The 18,004-nt window shown below is 58.0% G+C and overlaps 3 protein-coding genes across 3 annotated transcripts in view; 1 reads left to right on the top strand and 2 right to left on the bottom strand.

The window, feature by feature from the left end:
• The window catches only part of PLPP5 (phospholipid phosphatase 5), a 3,082-nt gene extending 440 nt beyond the window's left edge, over window positions 1-2,642 (top strand). The window contains exons 3-7 of the mRNA XM_026045889.1: window positions 523-613; window positions 822-885; window positions 1,056-1,180; window positions 1,401-1,571; window positions 1,983-2,642. Of these exons, the coding sequence (XP_025901674.1) occupies window positions 523-613; window positions 822-885; window positions 1,056-1,180; window positions 1,401-1,571; window positions 1,983-2,152 (621 nt within the window). The 3' untranslated portion in view covers window positions 2,153-2,642. The remainder of the gene's footprint in view (window positions 1-522; window positions 614-821; window positions 886-1,055; window positions 1,181-1,400; window positions 1,572-1,982) is intronic.
• A 484-nt stretch (window positions 2,643-3,126) lies between these two features.
• Window positions 3,127-11,874, bottom strand: DDHD2 (DDHD domain containing 2). The gene is made up of 16 exons (XM_026045863.1): window positions 11,684-11,874; window positions 10,858-10,947; window positions 10,548-10,668; window positions 9,770-9,859; window positions 9,046-9,181; window positions 8,616-8,824; window positions 8,432-8,502; window positions 8,207-8,326; window positions 7,910-8,005; window positions 7,289-7,414; window positions 7,028-7,183; window positions 6,683-6,785; window positions 6,454-6,606; window positions 5,872-6,034; window positions 5,496-5,614; window positions 3,127-4,974 (listed from the first exon to the last, which is right to left on the bottom strand). Exons 2-15 carry the CDS (start codon window positions 10,936-10,938, stop codon window positions 5,524-5,526), a joined length of 1,716 nt encoding a protein of 571 aa, XP_025901648.1. The 5' UTR covers window positions 10,939-10,947; window positions 11,684-11,874; the 3' UTR covers window positions 3,127-4,974; window positions 5,496-5,523.
• Window positions 11,875-15,391: 3,517 nt separating this feature from the next.
• BAG4 (BCL2 associated athanogene 4) overlaps window positions 15,392-18,004 on the bottom strand; it is a 3,732-nt gene continuing 1,119 nt past the window's right edge. The window contains exons 2-4 of the mRNA XM_026045888.1: window positions 17,647-17,766; window positions 17,184-17,411; window positions 15,392-16,659 (exon numbers count right to left, since the gene is read on the bottom strand). Of these exons, the coding sequence (XP_025901673.1) occupies window positions 16,162-16,659; window positions 17,184-17,411; window positions 17,647-17,766 (846 nt within the window). The 3' untranslated portion in view covers window positions 15,392-16,161. The remainder of the gene's footprint in view (window positions 16,660-17,183; window positions 17,412-17,646; window positions 17,767-18,004) is intronic.

Genomic DNA, 18,004 nt, shown 5'->3' with positions numbered 1-18,004 from the left:
TTGCAGCAATGCTTTATCTTGCAGCAATGCTTTATCTTGCAGCAATGCTTTATCTTGCAGCAATGCTCCAGGTGGGGCGGGGGCAGGGGGAAAAGGCATTTCTTGTAAATAAGCATGGTTCCTGATTCACGATACTGAAAGTACACGGTGTTACTACCAACCAAACGACATCTGCAGCCCAATTCTTTTGTCTTTATTTAGACTGAATTTAATAAATTAGCCTAAATTCATTTTGCATGTTTTCATAATCATGCTTAATTCCACGTTGCTAGTACTGCAGAGTACAGTGCTTCCCCRGAGGGCAATGTTTTGCTTCAAAGCMGTCATTTTTAACAGCATTTTATAACACAGCAAAACTGTTCTCCTTAGGTCTCCAGATTCTTTCRAGGCAACTCCATTTGAAATTGCAGCTTTCCAGGCACTTTGCTCTAAACATAATGGGCTTTGGGTTTATCCCCGGGTGCTTAAGCAGCTGCTGTTGTGTCTTGGCTGCCGAGCTCAAGTCCTCTCGTTTTGGGGCAGCTCATCTCCTTCCTGTCTCCCTTGCTGCTCATGGTGCTGGCGCGGCTGTTCCTGCACGCCGAGCGGGAGGACACGCGGGAAGGCTGCTTGGGTGAGTGCCCCCCTGCCCAAAACGGCCTCGCGGGGACCCCGGCCCTGGCTGCAACCCGGGGAACCCGGTGACGTGGCCAGTGCCAGGGCACGAGGGCTGCGCCGGGCACCGCGGCGGAGCTCCCTGGCTCCGGCTGATGTTCAAAACACCCGTATCCGGGCACCGAATCTTGGAACGGCCCTGAGCGYGGCTCTGTGCTCTGCTCCAGCCGCCAGCCTGGCCCTGCTGCTCACCGGGGTGCTCACGAACGCGCTCAAGCTGGCGGCGGGCAGGTAAGGGGCTCCCCCGGGAGCAGTGCCGGGCTGCCCGTGCCGGGTCCCGCCGGTCCCCGCAGGATGGGAGCCGGGCGGGATGGCCCCGCGTGGAYGTGGGCGCTCTGCGGGAGCACAAGGCGCAGGGGGGGCCGCCCGGGGGTGCCACGCGCTCTGCTCCTCTGCCCTAGGCCGCGGCCGGACTTCTTTTATCGTTGCTTCCCAGACGGCCGAGCCAACGCTGAGCTGCGGTGCACGGGGGACCCCGGCGTCGTGGCCGAGGGGCGCAAGAGCTTCCCCAGCGGACACGCTTCGTGTGAGTGTTTCCTCGTGCCCTGCGCCTTGCCGCCCCGTAGAGCCAAGCGCGGGGAGCACAAGCCCTTGGGTGGGTGGTTTGGGCTCTGCTCTCTCAGCCCTGCACCACGTTCGCTGGCCTTTTGGGGGACTTTTGGGGCTCCCCCACCACTGCAAAGCAGGGGGATATAAAACAGGAGCCGCAGCTCCCCGAGCTCGGAAACCACCCGCTTCTCCTCCAGTCGCCTTTGCCGGTCTCGCCTTCTCCTCCTTCTACGTGGCGGGGAAGCTGCGCTGCTTCGTGCCCGGGCGCCGCGGCCGGGCGCTGCGCCTCTGCGCCTTCCTCCTGCCGCTCTTCGGCGCCAGCCTCRTCGCGCTGTCCCGCACCTGCGACTACAAGCACCACTGGCAGGGTGAGCGCGGCTGAGAGGATCTCATCAACACGTGCAAGCACCGGCGGGAATGGAGGGAGGAAGGGGCCGAGCTCTGCTCGGTGGTGGCAGGGACAGGGCAAGGGGCAGTGGGTGCAAGCTGAAGCCCAGGCAGCTCCATCTCCACGTGAGGAGGAACTTGTTTGGGGTGAGGGTGCCCGAGCCCTGGCCCAGGCTGCCCAGGGAGGTCTCCTGCTCTGGAGATCTCCCAACCCGCCGGGATGCGCCCGGGTGCTCCGGGTGTCCCTGCTGGAGCAGGGGCTGGGCTGGGGGATCCCTAGAGGTCCCTTCCCACCTCAGGCATCCCGGGATTCTGTGAAAAGCAGCGGCAGGGCCGTGCGAAGCGGCCGCGCCGCTAAAAGGCGCTTCTTTCTGCTCTGGTTTATCCCGCAGACGTGGTGGTGGGCTCGGCGCTCGGCCTCGYGCTCGCCTACCTCTGCTACCGGCAGTATTACCCGCCGCTGAGCGACTCCACGTGCCACAAGCCGCTGCTGTGCAAGTCCAGGCAACCGCCGGGGCACCAGGAGAAGTCGGTGACGTCCGGCCTTCGCCTGGATGTGTAGGAATAGGGCAGGGGGAGGCTGCTCGTGGCCCACGAGAAGCCACTAAAATGACAGTTGACTCAAAAATCAACAGTTCTGCAGTGTCTGTGCAGGGGGACCAGGTTTAGTTTCACAAAATTTGGTAAGCAACTCTTCCCTTGGACCTGCTCTGGAATGCGCGAGATAGTCCCAGATATCCTGYAGGCCTGCAAGGGGAATGCCTCGTTATAGAAGGTCCTGACTCGAAAATCAGAAATATGTGACCATTTTTATATGCTCGTGTGTGGGACGGTTGCTCTTAGTCTTAGCTACAGTGCAAGAATGCAGCAAACATCATCAGATGTTCTCCTTTGGTTCAGCTGAGCTTGCATTTTCATAGAAGGAGCATGTTAAGTGCAGGACCTGGTCCTTGCGCTGAATCTAAGCACATCTGTTAAAGCTCAGTTGAATTCATTGGGAGTAGGAAGTGCAACACTGCAGTCTTTAATCATGTATTTAATGTGGGGAGAGGGAAGATTGTATTTTTGTGTTCATCTTGTTCTTTTTTTTTTGTCCTCTAATTTGCCAAATAAAGAAAATTAATTTTCTAAATGAGTTGTATTCCTTGTGATACTAAAAGCTGTGATATCTGGGTTTGTTGCTGTACAAACCAGTTTCTTCAGTGTGTCTGCACGGGTTCCTAGGTGGTGTTTATTTTCTACCTCTCTCTTTGCAGCTTTAATGCAGCACAGGTGTAGAGAAAATGGTGCCTTAGAGCATCCTTTTTTAGTTGTTTTTCTCAGACAAGAAAGGATAGAATCCTGCTGGGAAATGCAAGGCACAGCTCTCCGGCGTGCCATGGTAAGTAGTTATTTCTCCTTAGTTTCCCTCACAGATAGGTGCATTTAATAAAGAATTTAATAAAGAATAATTTAATAATAATTTAATAAAGAACTATTTGCAAACAGCAAGGACTGGCAGAGCTGGGCCCAGGTGCCTGCAGTGAGCTCAAGTCAGGACAGAAATGAGAACACCCCCTCATCCTCAGCTTSGCTCCCATAAGCCTTTCAGGACCCCGCATTTTACTTCGGTAGTAACTACAGAAATAGCTTTACTTTCTCATGAAACTATGAAAATGTAAGTTTTTAAACCCTCCCAGACATGCACACACCAAACAGCCGTCTGTTGTTGGTTTGTTTTGGCTTTTACTGGAAAAGACGTTAAATAAYATTTAAAATGTTTGGGTTTTTTTTCTTTTTTTTTCTTTTTTTTAACAAAGTGCATAACTTAACCAGCTGATCATGACAGCACCCCTCCTGTTAAGACTTGTTTCTTTTGATACCCTTGTAGGAGATGCTTCATTCGGGCTGGGACCGAGCAGCAGGTCTGGTCTGCAGTCAGGTAAGAGCAGCTTCAGGTGTCGCCGGGTGGGAGGAAGGTTGTGGATTGCAAACAAGAGCTTTTAAATAGTGCAAACAATGAAGTACAACGGAGGACAAACAAACCGAAGGTAGGGTGGGGGGAAAAAACAAGGCTTGTCGAGCCACCCAGGGCAAAAGTCAGTAGGAAGGGAAGTGGTTTGGCTGTTTCCAGCCACGTCGGAGCGATGACCTTGCGCCTCGTTGAAACATCTGTGTGGAGGTTCAAGCGTCAGCCCRGCCCGTGAGTCAGCCTGGATGCTTGTGGTCCCCGGGGACAGATGGTCTGAGGCTCCGTCCCCGGTTAGAGCAGGCGCGCGTCACCGAGCTGCAGCCCTAACTCTGCAAAACTGGTTTTAATTCCCTCAGCGGAGTCATTAGGATGTGGTGTCCAAACCCCGCGTGACCCGGCTCGGCTTTCGCTAGCTGCATTTCATCTATTTAACAACAGAAACGACAAGTGGAGTCGTGCTGCAGCCCGGCTGGCCCCACGGCCACCTTGAAAGCCCCAYGGCAGCAGAACGGGAGCTTTGCTCCAAGCTCGCGGGAGGCCTTGGATGCTGCTGAGGACCAGCTGCTTCCCCCACTGTGGGTACAGATTTCGTGGGAAGGATCTTTCCTAGCAGTAGGTTCCCCAAGTTGTAGGCGTTGAGACCTGTGGCTTCATCTGTGGGCATGAGGAAGGAAGCAGATGTTCCGTGGGGCACAGAGCAGCCAAGGGGGAAGTTCCCTCATCAATAACCTCTCCCACAGCCACCACCTCTCCATCTCAATCCTGCCTGAGCACTAGAACTCCAGGAGCAGTTAGGCAAGACGATGATGCTGAGCAGCCAACGCTCAWGCTCTGCAGCAGCCAGCAAAGCCTGGCTCAAGTATCCACAAATATGCTTCTCACGAGTGGTTTTTATGGGGTAGGCTTCCTTGGAGCACCTTCTTCACTGTGCAAAGACCACAGCAGCCTCTCTGCTGCAGGAGGGAGAGGGACAATGTCCCATCCTTCTCCTGAGAGAAAGCAGCAGCCCTCCCAGCTCAGCCAGGCTGCTATAGCTCCCTCAAAACTGCGTGTTTAAGGCGTTGGTTTCTTCTCAAAGGTTGCAAGCTACAAGCTGGGAGCAGATTTCAGGCCCTYGTACATCGCATCCTAGCCTAGACATCTAGTCTGTGCTCCTACTGGTGTGATAACTTACAAGGTGCTCACACGAGTTGTAGGGTAGAGGGTTAAGAGTACGTGTTGCCACAGGGAGTCACGGTGCAAGTACTGGGTGTGTTTTTGAAGAAGTGCTTTTTCCTATGATTGTTTTTTCTACCCAAATTGGAAGAAAATCACCCCTGTCTCCAGGTAGCAGCAGGTACTTGGGAAGCAGCATGCAGGACACAGCAGCAGAGGAGAGAGGAAGGCAGAGAAGAAATCTGGACTTTCCTGGTGAGTGCTGAGGTGGTTTGGAGCTAAGAAAGCAAAAGAAGAGTGTAAGAAGAGCCATGCTGGAGCACCCCTCCAACCCATGTGGCCCAGCAATTTCCAGCATTGGACTTGGAGCACAAGAAACAGTAAAAATGAATGTTTCTAGTCTACCCTCTCCCAACAAACTACAGTTTAAGGTGAAAACACTCTCTGTAATCGTAGCAGGTTCACATAGTGGTTTCCTATCTGTCTATAAGAAATGTCTAGTCCTTGAGGATTCAAGTGTAGGCTTCATAGCTGGTTGTGGTGATTGCAAATGATCCTAACCAAGAGCAATTTCTCTTGCCCATATCTTCAGCAGCAGAAGYTTCGGAGTCCTTGTGCCTGAGAACGCTTGCGTGCAAGATGAGAGAGGCCCAACTCGCTGACAGATGAGGAAAGAATATCCCAAACGAACCCCTGCCTTTGGCACGGGCCATGAATAGGAAATTTGTCCCTCGCGTGGGCCAGTGCCTTCTAAGGTCTTAAGAAAAATCAGAAGAAAGGTGTGGACAAGGTGACTTACATCGGAGTGCCAGGAGAGCACGCGTGGGTCACTGGCCTCCTGGCAAAGGCTGGTCCAGGGTGATGCCTTGTGTCTGGTAGATCTCCTTAAGAACCAACAAAACGGTGTCCTCTGACTCCCTAGGGGAGGAAAACAGGGGAATCAGAGCGGGATGCTTCTCCCCATTCCTTCGGGGCATCCCTGTGCTTATGGGCTCCATACAGCAAAGCAAAGAACCTCATCCCTTTCCTCCCCCTGGCCACCACTTGCATTACAGGCAAGGAGCGTGGCTGGCCTAAGCAATTAAGGCTCTTTATTATCTTAACGTTAAAACTGATGACGTTCTGGCTACGTCAGCCATCAGCTTGAGGCCCCGAGAGGTTGCAGGGACGCTTACCAGTAGCAGAGGTGGCCTTGAAGTGCAAACAGATACTCATTAAAGCTCTCTATTGGCTTCTCCTGCAGCACGTAGTCGATGCGCTGGCCTCCGTTGAGCATGCCCACGTTGATGGCCGAGGSCTCTTCCTTCGCCGGCTCCGGAGGCTCCTCCGCCTTCGTTTCTACGGGAAGGAAGTGGAGGGAAAGCTGGGGCTCAAACACAGCCACCAGAGCTGTTTGTGCCCTGGAAACGCTGCGGAATAACGGGCTGCTCGGAGCTCCCCTCCACCGAGGATGGTTCTCCCTGGGGACTGTGCTTGCTTGCGGATGGCTTTTGTGCATGGTCCCCCCTGGTTTCCCTGCCTCAGCCCTCGGTGAAGAGCGCTGCAAGGCAAAGGGCTCTTCCCGAGCCGAGGGCTTGCCCTCTGGAAGCAGGGAATGCCGAGCGCGCAGGGACAGGCCCAGGTCCCCTTTGCCTGTGGAGCAGCCCTGGCCGCTCCGAGAGCGCCAGGAAGCAGCAGCTSCGCCGGGCTCTGCGGCTGGACAGGGATGAGCTCCATAGTGGGACGGGGCTGTGGTGGCRACGCCGCCGGGCACCCACCCGTCTGCGCCTCCGCGCTCGTCTCCCCTTCGGCCTCGGCGGCCTCCACGGCGGGCAGCGGGGCGCGCGTGAAGGACTGCCAGGCCACGCGCAGCGAGCCCAGCAGGTTGTTCTTGAGGTCCACGCTCATGCGCGTCAGCCCTTCCTTCAGCTCTGCAACGCGGGAGGCCTCGGCGTCAGCGCCGCCGCCGCGGGGCCCACGGGCGCCCCCCGAGCCCCTCTTCCTCACCTAGGTGCATCCGCTTCCTGCCCTTGTGGTGCGGAAGCAGCATGGGCTCGAACTCCACGTCTGGGACGATCATGGGCTCGATCCTGTACGCCACGGGGTCAAACTGCACGGAGATGGACAGGGAGATGCGAGGCGCAGAAGGGCTGAGGCTGGAAGGACCTCCGGGTGACCGTCAGGTCCAAACCCCCTTCCAGAGCAGGTTGCCTGGAACCCCCTCCAGGCAGGTCCTGGATATCTCCAAGGATGGAGAGTCCACAACTTCTCCGGGCAACTCAACCACCCTCCCAGGAACAGTTTTTCCCTCCTGCTCTGGTTTAACGTAGGAAGGCTCCAGCTTATACGTACGGGGTGGAAGATGTTGAAGAAGCCTTTGCAGGTGGGCAGGCTGTAGTTGGGGTTGATCCGCTTCACTCCTCGCACGGTGAGAAACATCCCGATGGGAGACCCGAAAGCAAAGAAGATGGTCGGCTTGTAGATGAGCTGGGGGTAGTTTGCCGAGACCTGGGGGAGAGGGAAGGTTGGATTCGCTACCGGGAGAATCCCTGTGCCCGGATTACRGGTGTCCCGCTGTTGCAGGTCGGGCGGCAGGACGAGCTCGGCGGTTACCTGCCCCAGGGCAACATCCCGGTACTGGCAGTTCCTCCCATCGCTCGCGCTGCCTGCGGAGGGTCCGGCCTCCGCTCTGCTCTCCCCACCGTGCCCAGCAGCCGTTGCCTTCTGCTCCTTGACGTCCTGCACCGACACGGACAGGGGATAATGCAGCTCCTGCAGTCCTGCCCACCCAAAACTTGCGAGAGGAGAAGTGATTCCCAAGCGGCTGGGATCCCTTAGGCTGCAGCATCAAGCTGGGAGGTGGCACTGGCTGCCCAGGGGGGCTGTGGAGTCTCTGGAGATCCTCCAAACCCACCTGGATGTGACCGGGTGCCCCGTGCTCTGGGTGTCCCTGCTGATGATCCCTAGAGGTCCCTTCCCACCTCAACCATTCTGGGATTCCTGGCACTTCTCTTATTTAATGCAACACGTGCAAGCAGCTGCAGATGGAAACAGCAGCCCTGCTGCCACAACCCCAGAGAAGCCCAGGGAAGGATAGGCAGGAACGAGGAGTTGAGGGTGCTCGGAGACAGGGGCTTTGCATCTTGCCTTGTACCAAACTGACCGTAAATGCTGAAAAATGGCCTGTTGTCCGGGAGGGAACGCGATGGGGAATGAGCTGGGCAGAACACAAACCTGCGTYTCCCTTTTGGAGCTGATGTAATGAAGGAGCTTCATCCTTGGTCCCAAGGGAATTCCCATTTCTTTGAGATTTTGCTCCGTACACAAGAACTAGGGAATAAGCAGCCCGGATATTAGTACCGCAGCGGAGAGATGTGTGCGGGGAGGTAACTCTGGCCTCTGCGATTCGSCTCCTTCTGCACTTCGAGGGCATGGATCATGGGAAGGTGACCCAGTACCGGGGAGACGGGCACATGCTGGGAGAGAATTAAAGAGGCAACATCAGAGGTGGCAGAATAGAGAGCTCCTTACCAGYGTCTGCCTGTCCATTTTCTCCTTCTCAAACACATCGCTGTACTCAGAGAGCTCTAACGTCCTCAGGATTTCTTTGACTTGCTCAACCCCTCTGGTGCTTGAAGTGGTCGTGGAACCCTTTGGGAACAACCACCAGGGATCAAGTTTTGGGCTAATTTCTTTGCTCCGAGGCTGTTTTATTTGCTTGGCGGAGCCGCAGCAGCCCCRGGACATGGAGCCTACCTCTTTGCCACGCTCGTCATCCTCAGGGGCAACTTTCTGGTTAGTCAGGAGGTCAAACAAGATGAGGGAGCCTAGAAAGACAACCTCAGCGTGGAAAATAAACCCAAACCATCTCCCTTTTAGGGCCAGAAATGGGGATGCTGCCCTCGCTTCCACCCAAGGTGTCCAAGGCAAGTGTCCTTACCCAAACTGTGACCTGCAATGGAAACGCCTCCTTTGAAGCCGGGGTTCCTGCTCAGGAAGAGCTGGTAGAGGCGGTTCATTTCGGAGGCCACCGTGTCCACGATGGTCTGGCAATAGGTGGAGCTGTTGTAGAAGAAGACGTCCAGGATGGTGTCGTTGATGAAGTGGCGCAGGCGGTTGATGCTCGGCAGAGTGATGCGCTCCAGGTCGCTGCGCGGAGAAGAAGAAAACGGAGGAAACGGCAGTTAGGAGGGAGCTCTTAGGGTGCCTCTCGGGCAAAACTGGGGCCTCAAGTCCGTGGAAGGACGGACAGTGTCTACGGGAGGTCCAAGGCAGCTCCTCGGCTCCCCTTGCCAGGTCTGCCCCGGTGCTCAAGGGGCTCTGCAGCTTGCAGAGCTCTCCAGGAGCACGTGGAGGACCAGGGCACTTACACGTCCACGCCGGTGGAGTGCAGGGAGCTGTGCCAGTTCACAGGCAGGAACTCGACCCGGCCGATCTGCTGCTGCTCCTGCGCCTTCCTGAAATGCGCCTGCAGCATGTTCAAGGAGACGTTCCTGAAGTCGTTCACTGCAAGAGAGCGGGACCTCAGCACCATGAACCAGGGCTATGGGGCAAGGCTGCTGCATCAACAACACTCAATATGATAAAAGAAAAGATCGTTACCAAGGGAAATCCCAGCAGGGTCTTTAATCTGCTGCTACCCTTTAACTACAAGACCAGGGAAGGCCCCGTGTCCTTCCCCACGTAAGGATTTTGCTCTTTGATCTGTAATAAGACTCCTGCCACACATGCCAGGGTTAAACCCAGCGGCCAGGATAAGAAAGGTGCTTTTAGGAGTTAAAAATAAATGTGTTGTGACGATGCATATGTTAGGGAGGGAATCTGAAGGGAGGAGGTGGACTTGAAATTAATTTTGAAGCAGGAGAGAGGCTGATTCCCTTGATTCTAGGTGGTCAACAGCCTTGCAAACGGCTTCATTAGATGAACATATAGGAGAATAGCCTAAATAAAGCAGTGGTATATTTTCTAGGAATTAAAGGCAGCTTTGCTGTGAGAAACCTCCGCTCTGGATGTCTGCAGAGCGAATGGTCTGTGGGCAGCCTCCGTGAGTCCGTGTCCTGCAGRCCCGCGCGGCGGCCCTGGCCTCCCACCTACCGCACTGGACGATGCTGCGGAAGCGAATGTCGCACGCCGGCCCGATGCCGTGGACGACGAAAACCAGGTGGTCGATCTGCAGGGGCTCCCCTGGCGATAAGAGGAGGGTTGGAGGCACATTCCCTGCGGAAGACCGTCACCCAAGCGGGCAACCGATCCGCTGAAACCAAACCCTCGGCAGGRGGAAAGCACCTCGCGTCCTCACCTCAAGCCTCGGTGGAAGGAAACTCAGGTGAGCACCTGGGTTTTGTGCTCTAAGAGCAGAGGGGATTCTCATGTTTCTGCTGAATTCGGTAAAAACGAATTCCACCCCCAGGGCACTTCCCACCCCCGGAGCACGTTCCAGTCAAGGGGCCAGCTGAGGAAGGCGGGATGGCTCCGAGAGCCTCCGCAATTTTGTCTCCTACGAGCTCTGCAGCAAAATCCAGAGCACAAGTGGATGTTCCCAGTGGCAGCCCAGGGTCACCGTCACCTCTGCCTTGGAAAGCAGGAGACCGGGAGGACTCGTTCCAAGGGCACCGGCGTCCCTGGTGAGTCACTGCACATAGTTTAGGGCTTAGCACTCGGGAGGCCCGGCAGAAGGCACCAGGTCGAGTCTCCTGTTGCTGCCTCCTCTCCCACACACCTTCATCTGCTCAATTTGCACGTGCTCAGGTAATGATGGGCTTGGCCGGGAGGGAGCAAACAAGCCTGTCCCCAGCACGAGGACAAGCCACAAGCCTTGCGGCAGAGCAGGGACACGTTGCGCAGGGCCAGGAGAGGGGCAGCCCGCACTCACCGGGCGGGATCTCGGCCGCAATGTTCTCCACTCCCCTCTTCACAGTCCGAGGCCGCCCCTGTTCCATGGGGGCCGAACCCCAGTCGTCGGAGGCAGCAACCGGGTGGTAGTGCACCATGAGCTGCCGAGCGGGAAGGGCCGCTCACCGTGGGGACGGGGACGGGCGCCGCCGCGACCGCCCGGAGCCCCCCGCGCAACGGGGACCCCGCGCTGCGGGACGGGCTGCTCCCACCCGCCCTGCGGCATCCGGACCCATTTCCAGAGGGGAGCTCTGCGCCCCTCGCCAGGGCGATGGACACGCTGCCCTCACCTTTGGGTTGTGCAAAATGATGATTTCCCTGCTGGGGGATTCCAGTTTCTTCTTCCACTCGTCCAGGGTGACAGCAAGCATATAGGCTTCCTAGGGAASAGCACATGCAGCGGGAGGTATTTCGGTGAATACTCAACTACTTAAGAGATTTCCCACCCATCTTAGCTATCTCTTATCAAGACACTTTGTGAGAAAGGCAGTAAAGATCAGTCAAGTGAAGCTGGGGAAACAACAGTCACCCGAGTGATATTAATATATATGATAATAGCAGCAATGCCAAACTGCATTTTTTTTTTTTTGTATTTTCCTTAAGAAAAGTCTCTAGCCACTGACAGCAGCTTGTGCTCACAACACTCGGGAGCGCTTAGCACGTCCCCAGGATGGAGAGCACCCTTCCTTGCACCCAGAGGTCCCTTGCCTTTAGTCCAACCATTAGCACAGTGAGGACGATTCCCATAGGGACAGCTGCACCGTCGCCATCCCATAAAGTTAAATCCCTAAGTTAAAAATCCATAAATCCATGAAGTTAAAAAAGCAACGCCAAAGATGCTAAAGGAAGACTGCAATCAGGGCCAGAGCTGCACGGGCAGTTCAGGAGATGGCAGAAAGACCCAGGAAAGCGGCAGAGCGAGRGTAGGAGAAGAGGGAGGCTGCTTAGCCCCAGCATAACCCAAAACGCTGCTGCTAATCACGCCAAAGCCTCTTTCGAGTTCATGTCCTCAGGCGYGACCGGTGCCAGGAGCCCCATATGGGGTTTGGGACCGGCTCGGGTTGGAGCCAAAAAGTATCCGGGCGAGAAGGGAGGTGCCAGGAGAGAGGCTTTTACCTCCAGTTGCTCGCTGAAGGTCTCCGAGTAGGGAATATACTTGTTGTCCTTGTCTCCCTTGTAAAACCAGGTGCAGCGGCGCACTTGGGACGCCTCCTCCTCCCAGTACACGGCCACGCGCTGCCTCTGCTGCAGGTGCACGTCGTAGCGGCCCCCCGACGTGGCCACCGTCACGTCCGCCTGGCCCYTTCCTGCAGGAACCAAGGGCTCGGTTTGAGCGGGAGGGGACCGGCCCACGAGAAGAGAGGGTTTTTGCCACACCGGATCACAGGGCTAAGAGCCAAGCACCTTCTCCAGAGCGCAAACCAAACCCCGTGGAAGCAACAGCAGCGAGCGCCCGTGATCTCCGTGCACGCTGCCTTGCATTGAGGGCATCCTGGTGGAGACCTGCCTGGTGCCGGCCTTTTTCCAGAGGCAGCAGGTAGGAGCAAGGCCATAAGCTACAAACAGTCGTCTCCCCTTCTAGCTCCAGGCTGGGGCCAACAGGTCTCCCACGCCCGGGTGGGAAACCATGGATTTGTGGCCTTGGGAAATGCATTGCTGCAGCGCTCTGGACCTCTAAGCCATTCCCTGGAAATTGGAGAACTCTGCGCATTTATTTCTGCCGTTTCCTGGTCCTCCAGCACAACCTTTAAAGCGGAGAGGAAGAGCACGGACTGCGGATGCAGAGCCAGGGCTTTAAACATCTTCCTCATCCTCCCCTTGGGAGCCAGGCCCCTGTGCTCCTCCTTCAGCTGCCACCCTGCTCTCCCATTCGCGTGAGTGCTCTGCAAGTAAGTGGGGTTATATATCAATTAAAGGCTACGTCAAATGAATGAGCTCTGACCGTAGAACTCATCTAACGAACTCAAGTTTTTCACGTGGCTAAAGATCTACGGGCAGGTGCATTGCCAGAGAAGCCCAGATTTAAAATTCCAGGGGCAAAGTTTCCCGTGCCATGCAGCAGCCACGGATATATTCAAAGAAGTCCTACTCCAACGCTGGGTTAGAGCATCGTGGCCCGATCTCCTCGGACAACACGCTCCATGTTCCCTGCCAGTCTCTCCTGGCCAGGCCCTGATGCTGTTCTTAAGATCAAGGGCCAGGTAATTAAAACGCGGGGCTATTTAGAAGCAGAAATTATAGGAGCTGAAGCCAAGCAGTGCTGGGAAATCCCGGTGATTCAGAACCGGAACGGCCGGAGTTCTGCCGGCGCTTTCCGATGGGGAAGGCACYGGATCCCAGCACCCAAGACGGGGTCGGTTTATCCCACCTGCAGCGTGAGCYGCCTCCAGCCGCTCGGAATCCTGGCTGCTGAAGGGGATCCAGCGCTCCCGGGAATCCGTGACCTTGCAGTAGAACCAGTGCGGAGCGACGGCCTCGTACCTGTTCGCAGCCTCCGGCTCCGGAGCCTCGGCGGCCGCGGGAGGCCCCGCCGGCTGCTCCGGAGCCGACATGACGCTCCTGCACCGGGAAAACGGGAGGCACCTCAATTCCCAGGGACCCCCGCGTTCCACGGAAATGCCGCCCCCCACATCTCCCGCGTTTATTTGGGAAGCGACGGGGCTGGACAGGCTGCATCCAGGGCCACTCACTTGTTGGAGGTGAGGATGCGGATCCCGGCGGGCCCGGATGCTGCCGGTGCGGAACCGGGATGCAGGGAGGGATGCGGGGAAGCTGCGGAGGACGGGGGGGGGGGGAAGCGCCATGAGCAGCCGGCAAAGCGGGAGCGGAACCGGGAGCGGAACCGGGAGCGGAACCGGGAGCGGGACGGACGCGCGTCCCGGGGGCACCGGCTCCGGGCCGAACCGGGCCGGGCCGAACCGGGCCGCCCTGCACGCCCAGCCCCGCAGCTCGGCCACAGATTAGCGAAAACAAGCGCATATATTTATATGTATATACACACAAACACGCCAGAGAGACGTACAAGATTACACGGACGCGCAAGCCTATGGAATATATACAGTGACAGGGACGCTCCCCCCGCGCGCCCCCGTTACCGGCTCCCGGCTCCCGGTTCCGGCTCCGCTTTCGGCCCCGGCTCCGAGGCCGCCCAGGCCGGAGGAGGCACCGCCCGCGCCGGCTCCTCCCCCGGCGCGGCGCGGGGCGGAGCGGGACGGGGCCGAAAGCGGAGCCGGAACCGGAGCCAGAGCCGGAGCCGCCCCGGGCGCCGCTGCCCTCCCGCCTGTCCCCGTTGTCTCCCCGCTCCAACATTCCCGCTTCCCGCAGCGGATCCCGCGCCCCCCCCTCCGCAGCGCTCGGCGCCCGCTGCCTGGTGTTAAACATCCAGCAGCTCCCCAAATCCCCACTTTTCCCCCCATAAAGTGAATCCTCACTTTCCTCCCTATAAGCACCAAGCTCTCCCGTTTTCCCCCATAAAACACACGGAGCCTCTGTCCAACCTGGCGCCATCCGTCCCTGGGGATGGGAGCGCGGCCCCTTTGGCACCATGATCCACGATCTTTGCTCGTGGATCCTGCCCCTCTTTTTCTAATTCCCGGTGCTTTAAAGGAGGCTTTGCATAACCTCTATCTTTCCCACGTGCCACGAAGGGAAACTCCGGAAGAAGAAATCCGCTCCGGGAAAACGGCCCCCGACGGCTTCGGCCCCCAGAGTGTCGGAAAAGCCGAGGGCTGCTCTGCTTCCTGGCAGGATTTGGCTCGCGTGCCGGGCAGGGGCTCCGCCGGCGGATGAGCATCCCGCTCCCGCCTCGTCCCTGCAGCGGGAATGCTCTGCACGGGCGCACGGAGCGCTGGCACGGCGGCTTTCCTCTCCCCTAGCTGCATTGCAGGGTCATTCCGCCTGCGGGATAACCCGCCCTGCTCCCCAATGTTCCCTGCGCCGCTGAGAATCCACGACCGCTTTTCCCTGGCAACTGCAATTCCGAAGGAAAAACGAGCCTGGGAGAAAGGGGGGCACGAAAAGCAGCGCGTTTTTACCCAGTTCTTGCACGGGAGGGTGATTGGACAGAGCAGGTACAAAATAAACCCAGCCCGACCCACGGGAGCACATTCGGGCTCTTAAGAAATYGCCACCAAAGGCCAACGAGGTCTGGAGCGGCCAGGGATGCAGGGATGACGGTTTTCCCGGCCAAGCGCTCCTCCCGCTAGGAAATCTCCCTCCTACTGGTCAAACTCACCGGAGCCAAGGGCCTTGCAGCAGCGGCTAAGATATTAAAAGCCGTCCCCTTTCCGAGGAAACGAAGGGCTGGGGCAGCGCGGCGCTGCTCGCCGCTCCCGCGGGTGYGGAGGCAGCGGTCGCGGCGTGACACCGGTCCTAACCCGGTTACTTGTCACAAAACCAGGCCCCGTAACGGGCTGTTCTGCTGCTGACACTGCTGTCTTTATCACAGAGAGAAAGGGGCATTCAGCAGGGCCGAGCCAGTGTTTTCTGCGCTCCTGGGATCTGCTGATGCTCCAACTCGGCTTTCCTGCTGAATCCAAAGCCTGGCTCGGACTGGCAGCAGCACARATGCCAAGAGCAACGGGGCGTTTGCAGGTCCCAGGATATTCCCAAGGCGCACGGACATCTGAGTGGATGCAGAGGTCTCTTCCGGAGCGGGATTGGCAGCACCGAGCTGGAGCGCCGCTCGCGCCGGGGCACTTGGCCACATCCCTTCCCACCCACCTGCAGCCGGGATAGACCTTCCCGCAGCCAAATCCCAGGCACTCTCAGGCGCCCGGTTTCCCTATAAAGAAAAGCCACCCGGAGACACGTTCATTACAAAAGGACATTTAAAAGTGGTCGGGGTTTATTATCTCGTCGCTAACGGCTCGCGTCACGGAGCCGGCGAGCAGGGTGTTTGCGGGACACAACGGAGGTTGCAACTAAAGTGTGGAATTCCAGTGGCAAAACCTTCCCAAGCACCCTGCTGTCCAGGGCCGCTCTCTCACGTCGCTCCCGTTGATGCCGGTCTCTCTCYGTGCCGGAGCTGCAGTCCCGTTTCCATACGGGCCGCCCTGGAGCAGCTCCTCACGGCGGAGGGGAGGCCGTGTGACAGCAGCAGGGCCGGCCGGCCACCGTGGTCCCTTCCCGGCGCTCCCGTTGGTCCTAACAAGCCAAGGGAGCCCGGGGCAGCCGCATCCCGGGCCCCAACATCACCGCTAAGCCGTCCCGACAGAATCCGAGGCCTTCCTGCTGTTGGGAGAACCGTTGCGGCTCCGGCAGGTACCTATGGATTGGGCCGGGTGTTGGGAAGTTTTGTTCCGTACAGCGATTTTCCTCCTGCTGATGAAAAGCACGTGGAAACCCAYGGAGGCCTCTACAGCGGTAGAGAACTTCCATCGGCGCCGCTTTTCCACTGCCTGCACCCCAAGCCCGGCTGCTGCTTCCATCCTCTCTTCACTTGTCCACGGGCAATTTATTTTCCAATTTTTGTGTGTTTCCGAGTGACCGTTTATTGCTTTTTTCACTGTCAGGGGTGCTTAAGAGCGGAGATTTCACACAACTCCAACTCCTGGGGCCTCGAGGCCAGGCTGTGCGTTGTGCCCCATGCGTTTTCACAAGCCCTTTCGTTCCAGTTTTTCCAGCATGGCCTGAATTCGATGGACAGCTTCCTTCCTAGCCTGCCGAACGCCGTCCTGACCACCAGTCTCTACGGAATCCAGCTCCAGCAGCAACTTGGTCAGCATCTCCTCCAGAAGACAGTAGGATTTTTCTGTCTTTTTCCCTACAAATTCATCCACCTCTTGCTCCAGCTGCTCAGCCTCCTCCGCAACGTGCCGGATTCTCTGGATCTCGGGCGGGATGGCTGCGGGATTGGTGGAGGACGGGGTCCCAGCTCTACCCCCTGCCTCCCGGGTGCCCTCCAGAGGCTTCCGAGCGCCGTACATGTGGGGCTGGGCACTGTACTGCACTTTGGGGGCGGACGGGGCCGCTTTGGCGGCCAACGGATTTAGCTCCTGCTCGCTCATCGTGCCCACGTGCCGGTGGTTGGCACCGGGATAGCAGCCGGGCGGRTTTGCGCCGCTCTGCTCCGGCTTCTCATAAGCAGAATCCTGCAACCAGAGGTGAGAAAATCTTCAAGGGCACTGCCCCGAATTGCAGGTTTGCCCTCCCATCTTGCCCCGAGCAAGGGGAAGCCAAGGGAGGACGGGGCTCAGGTTGGCACCGAGGGCTGCATGTCCCCGGCTGCCACAYGCCACGATGTCACAGTGCCACGTCCTAGCAACCTGCTGCAAAGGAGCCCCAAAAAAGAACACGGGGAACACGCACCTCTTCACCGGGGCGTTTCYGACAGCGTCGGCTGCTTCAGAGAGAAGTATTTGGCAAAAAAAGACCCAATTCTGACCCATTTCAGACCCTGCCCTGGCAAACGTGTTGTCTCCAGCACCATTCTGCAATTCYAGCTCTGGATCTGGAGACTTTAGGATTTTGGACCTGGAGACTTCAGGAGAACTTCTGCTTTGCTCCCACCTTAACAGAAGGCAACCAAAGGGGCAATTCCCAGGGGACACAACCAGCTTTTGAGGAAAACAGCGGGATTTAGGAGGCAGGACGCAGCACTGAGAGCGACGGTTACCTTCGAGTCGTGCGAGAGAGGACAAGGAGGGATCCCGCTGCCGCTCCAGGACGGATGGGAGTTGGATAGGCAGGGATTGCCGTGTGCCGGGTAGTGCGGCTGCATCCCGTAGGCTGCGCACGGAGCCCACGGATCCTCCTGGAGCCAGGGCTGCAGCGCGGGGCCCTGCGGGGCAGCTCCGGCGGCGGCTTCTCCGTACGGATACTGCGGGACAGGCATGCCCRGAGCCTGCAGGGAAAAGGGGGAAAGAACACAAGCGTTATCCCCAAAGTCATTTGCAATCAGCCGGAATTACCGCATCCCGAGCATCCCAACGCTCCAACAGCTCTGGGAAGAGCCACGCTCACGCTCGCTCCCTGGATCCAGCTTTCCCAGCCCACGGACATGTCCTCTTGGGAGCAGGAAGCGATTAAATCCCTTTTTTTTTCGGGACAGCCGCTCCGGCCGGGCTCKGCGCCCTCACCTGTGGCGGGGGGTGCCCGGTCCCGTGGGGCCGCCCCACGGCGGGGCCATCGGCGGGAGGCTCCGGGGGGCCGCAGCCCCAGGCGGGGAGCTCGGCGCTGCCGTAGGGAGAATCCGGCACCTGCCGAGAGAGGGAAGCGCGCCGGGATCAGCTCCGCACACCACGACCCGCCTCAAAATACACGTAGGTATTAACGGGAGCGGGAAAAACAGCGGGAAAAGCGAATCCCGGGATGCCGGGGGAGCGGGAGCACYGAGCGGGGCCTTGCTCACAGCTGTGTGGGAAAACGGGGCTTGGGGCCTGCGGGCTCGCTCGGCTTTTGGGCGGTTTTCCCTGTTTTTCAGGGCATCCCGAGCCA

The sequence above is a fragment of the Nothoprocta perdicaria genome, unplaced genomic scaffold (genome assembly GCF_003342845.1).
Source record: "Nothoprocta perdicaria isolate Ctin4 unplaced genomic scaffold, notPer1 scaffold_413, whole genome shotgun sequence".
NCBI lineage: Eukaryota > Metazoa > Chordata > Aves > Tinamiformes > Tinamidae > Nothoprocta > Nothoprocta perdicaria.
The sequence above is the reverse complement of the archived record's forward strand: the minus strand, read 5'-3'. Positions and strand labels throughout refer to the sequence as shown.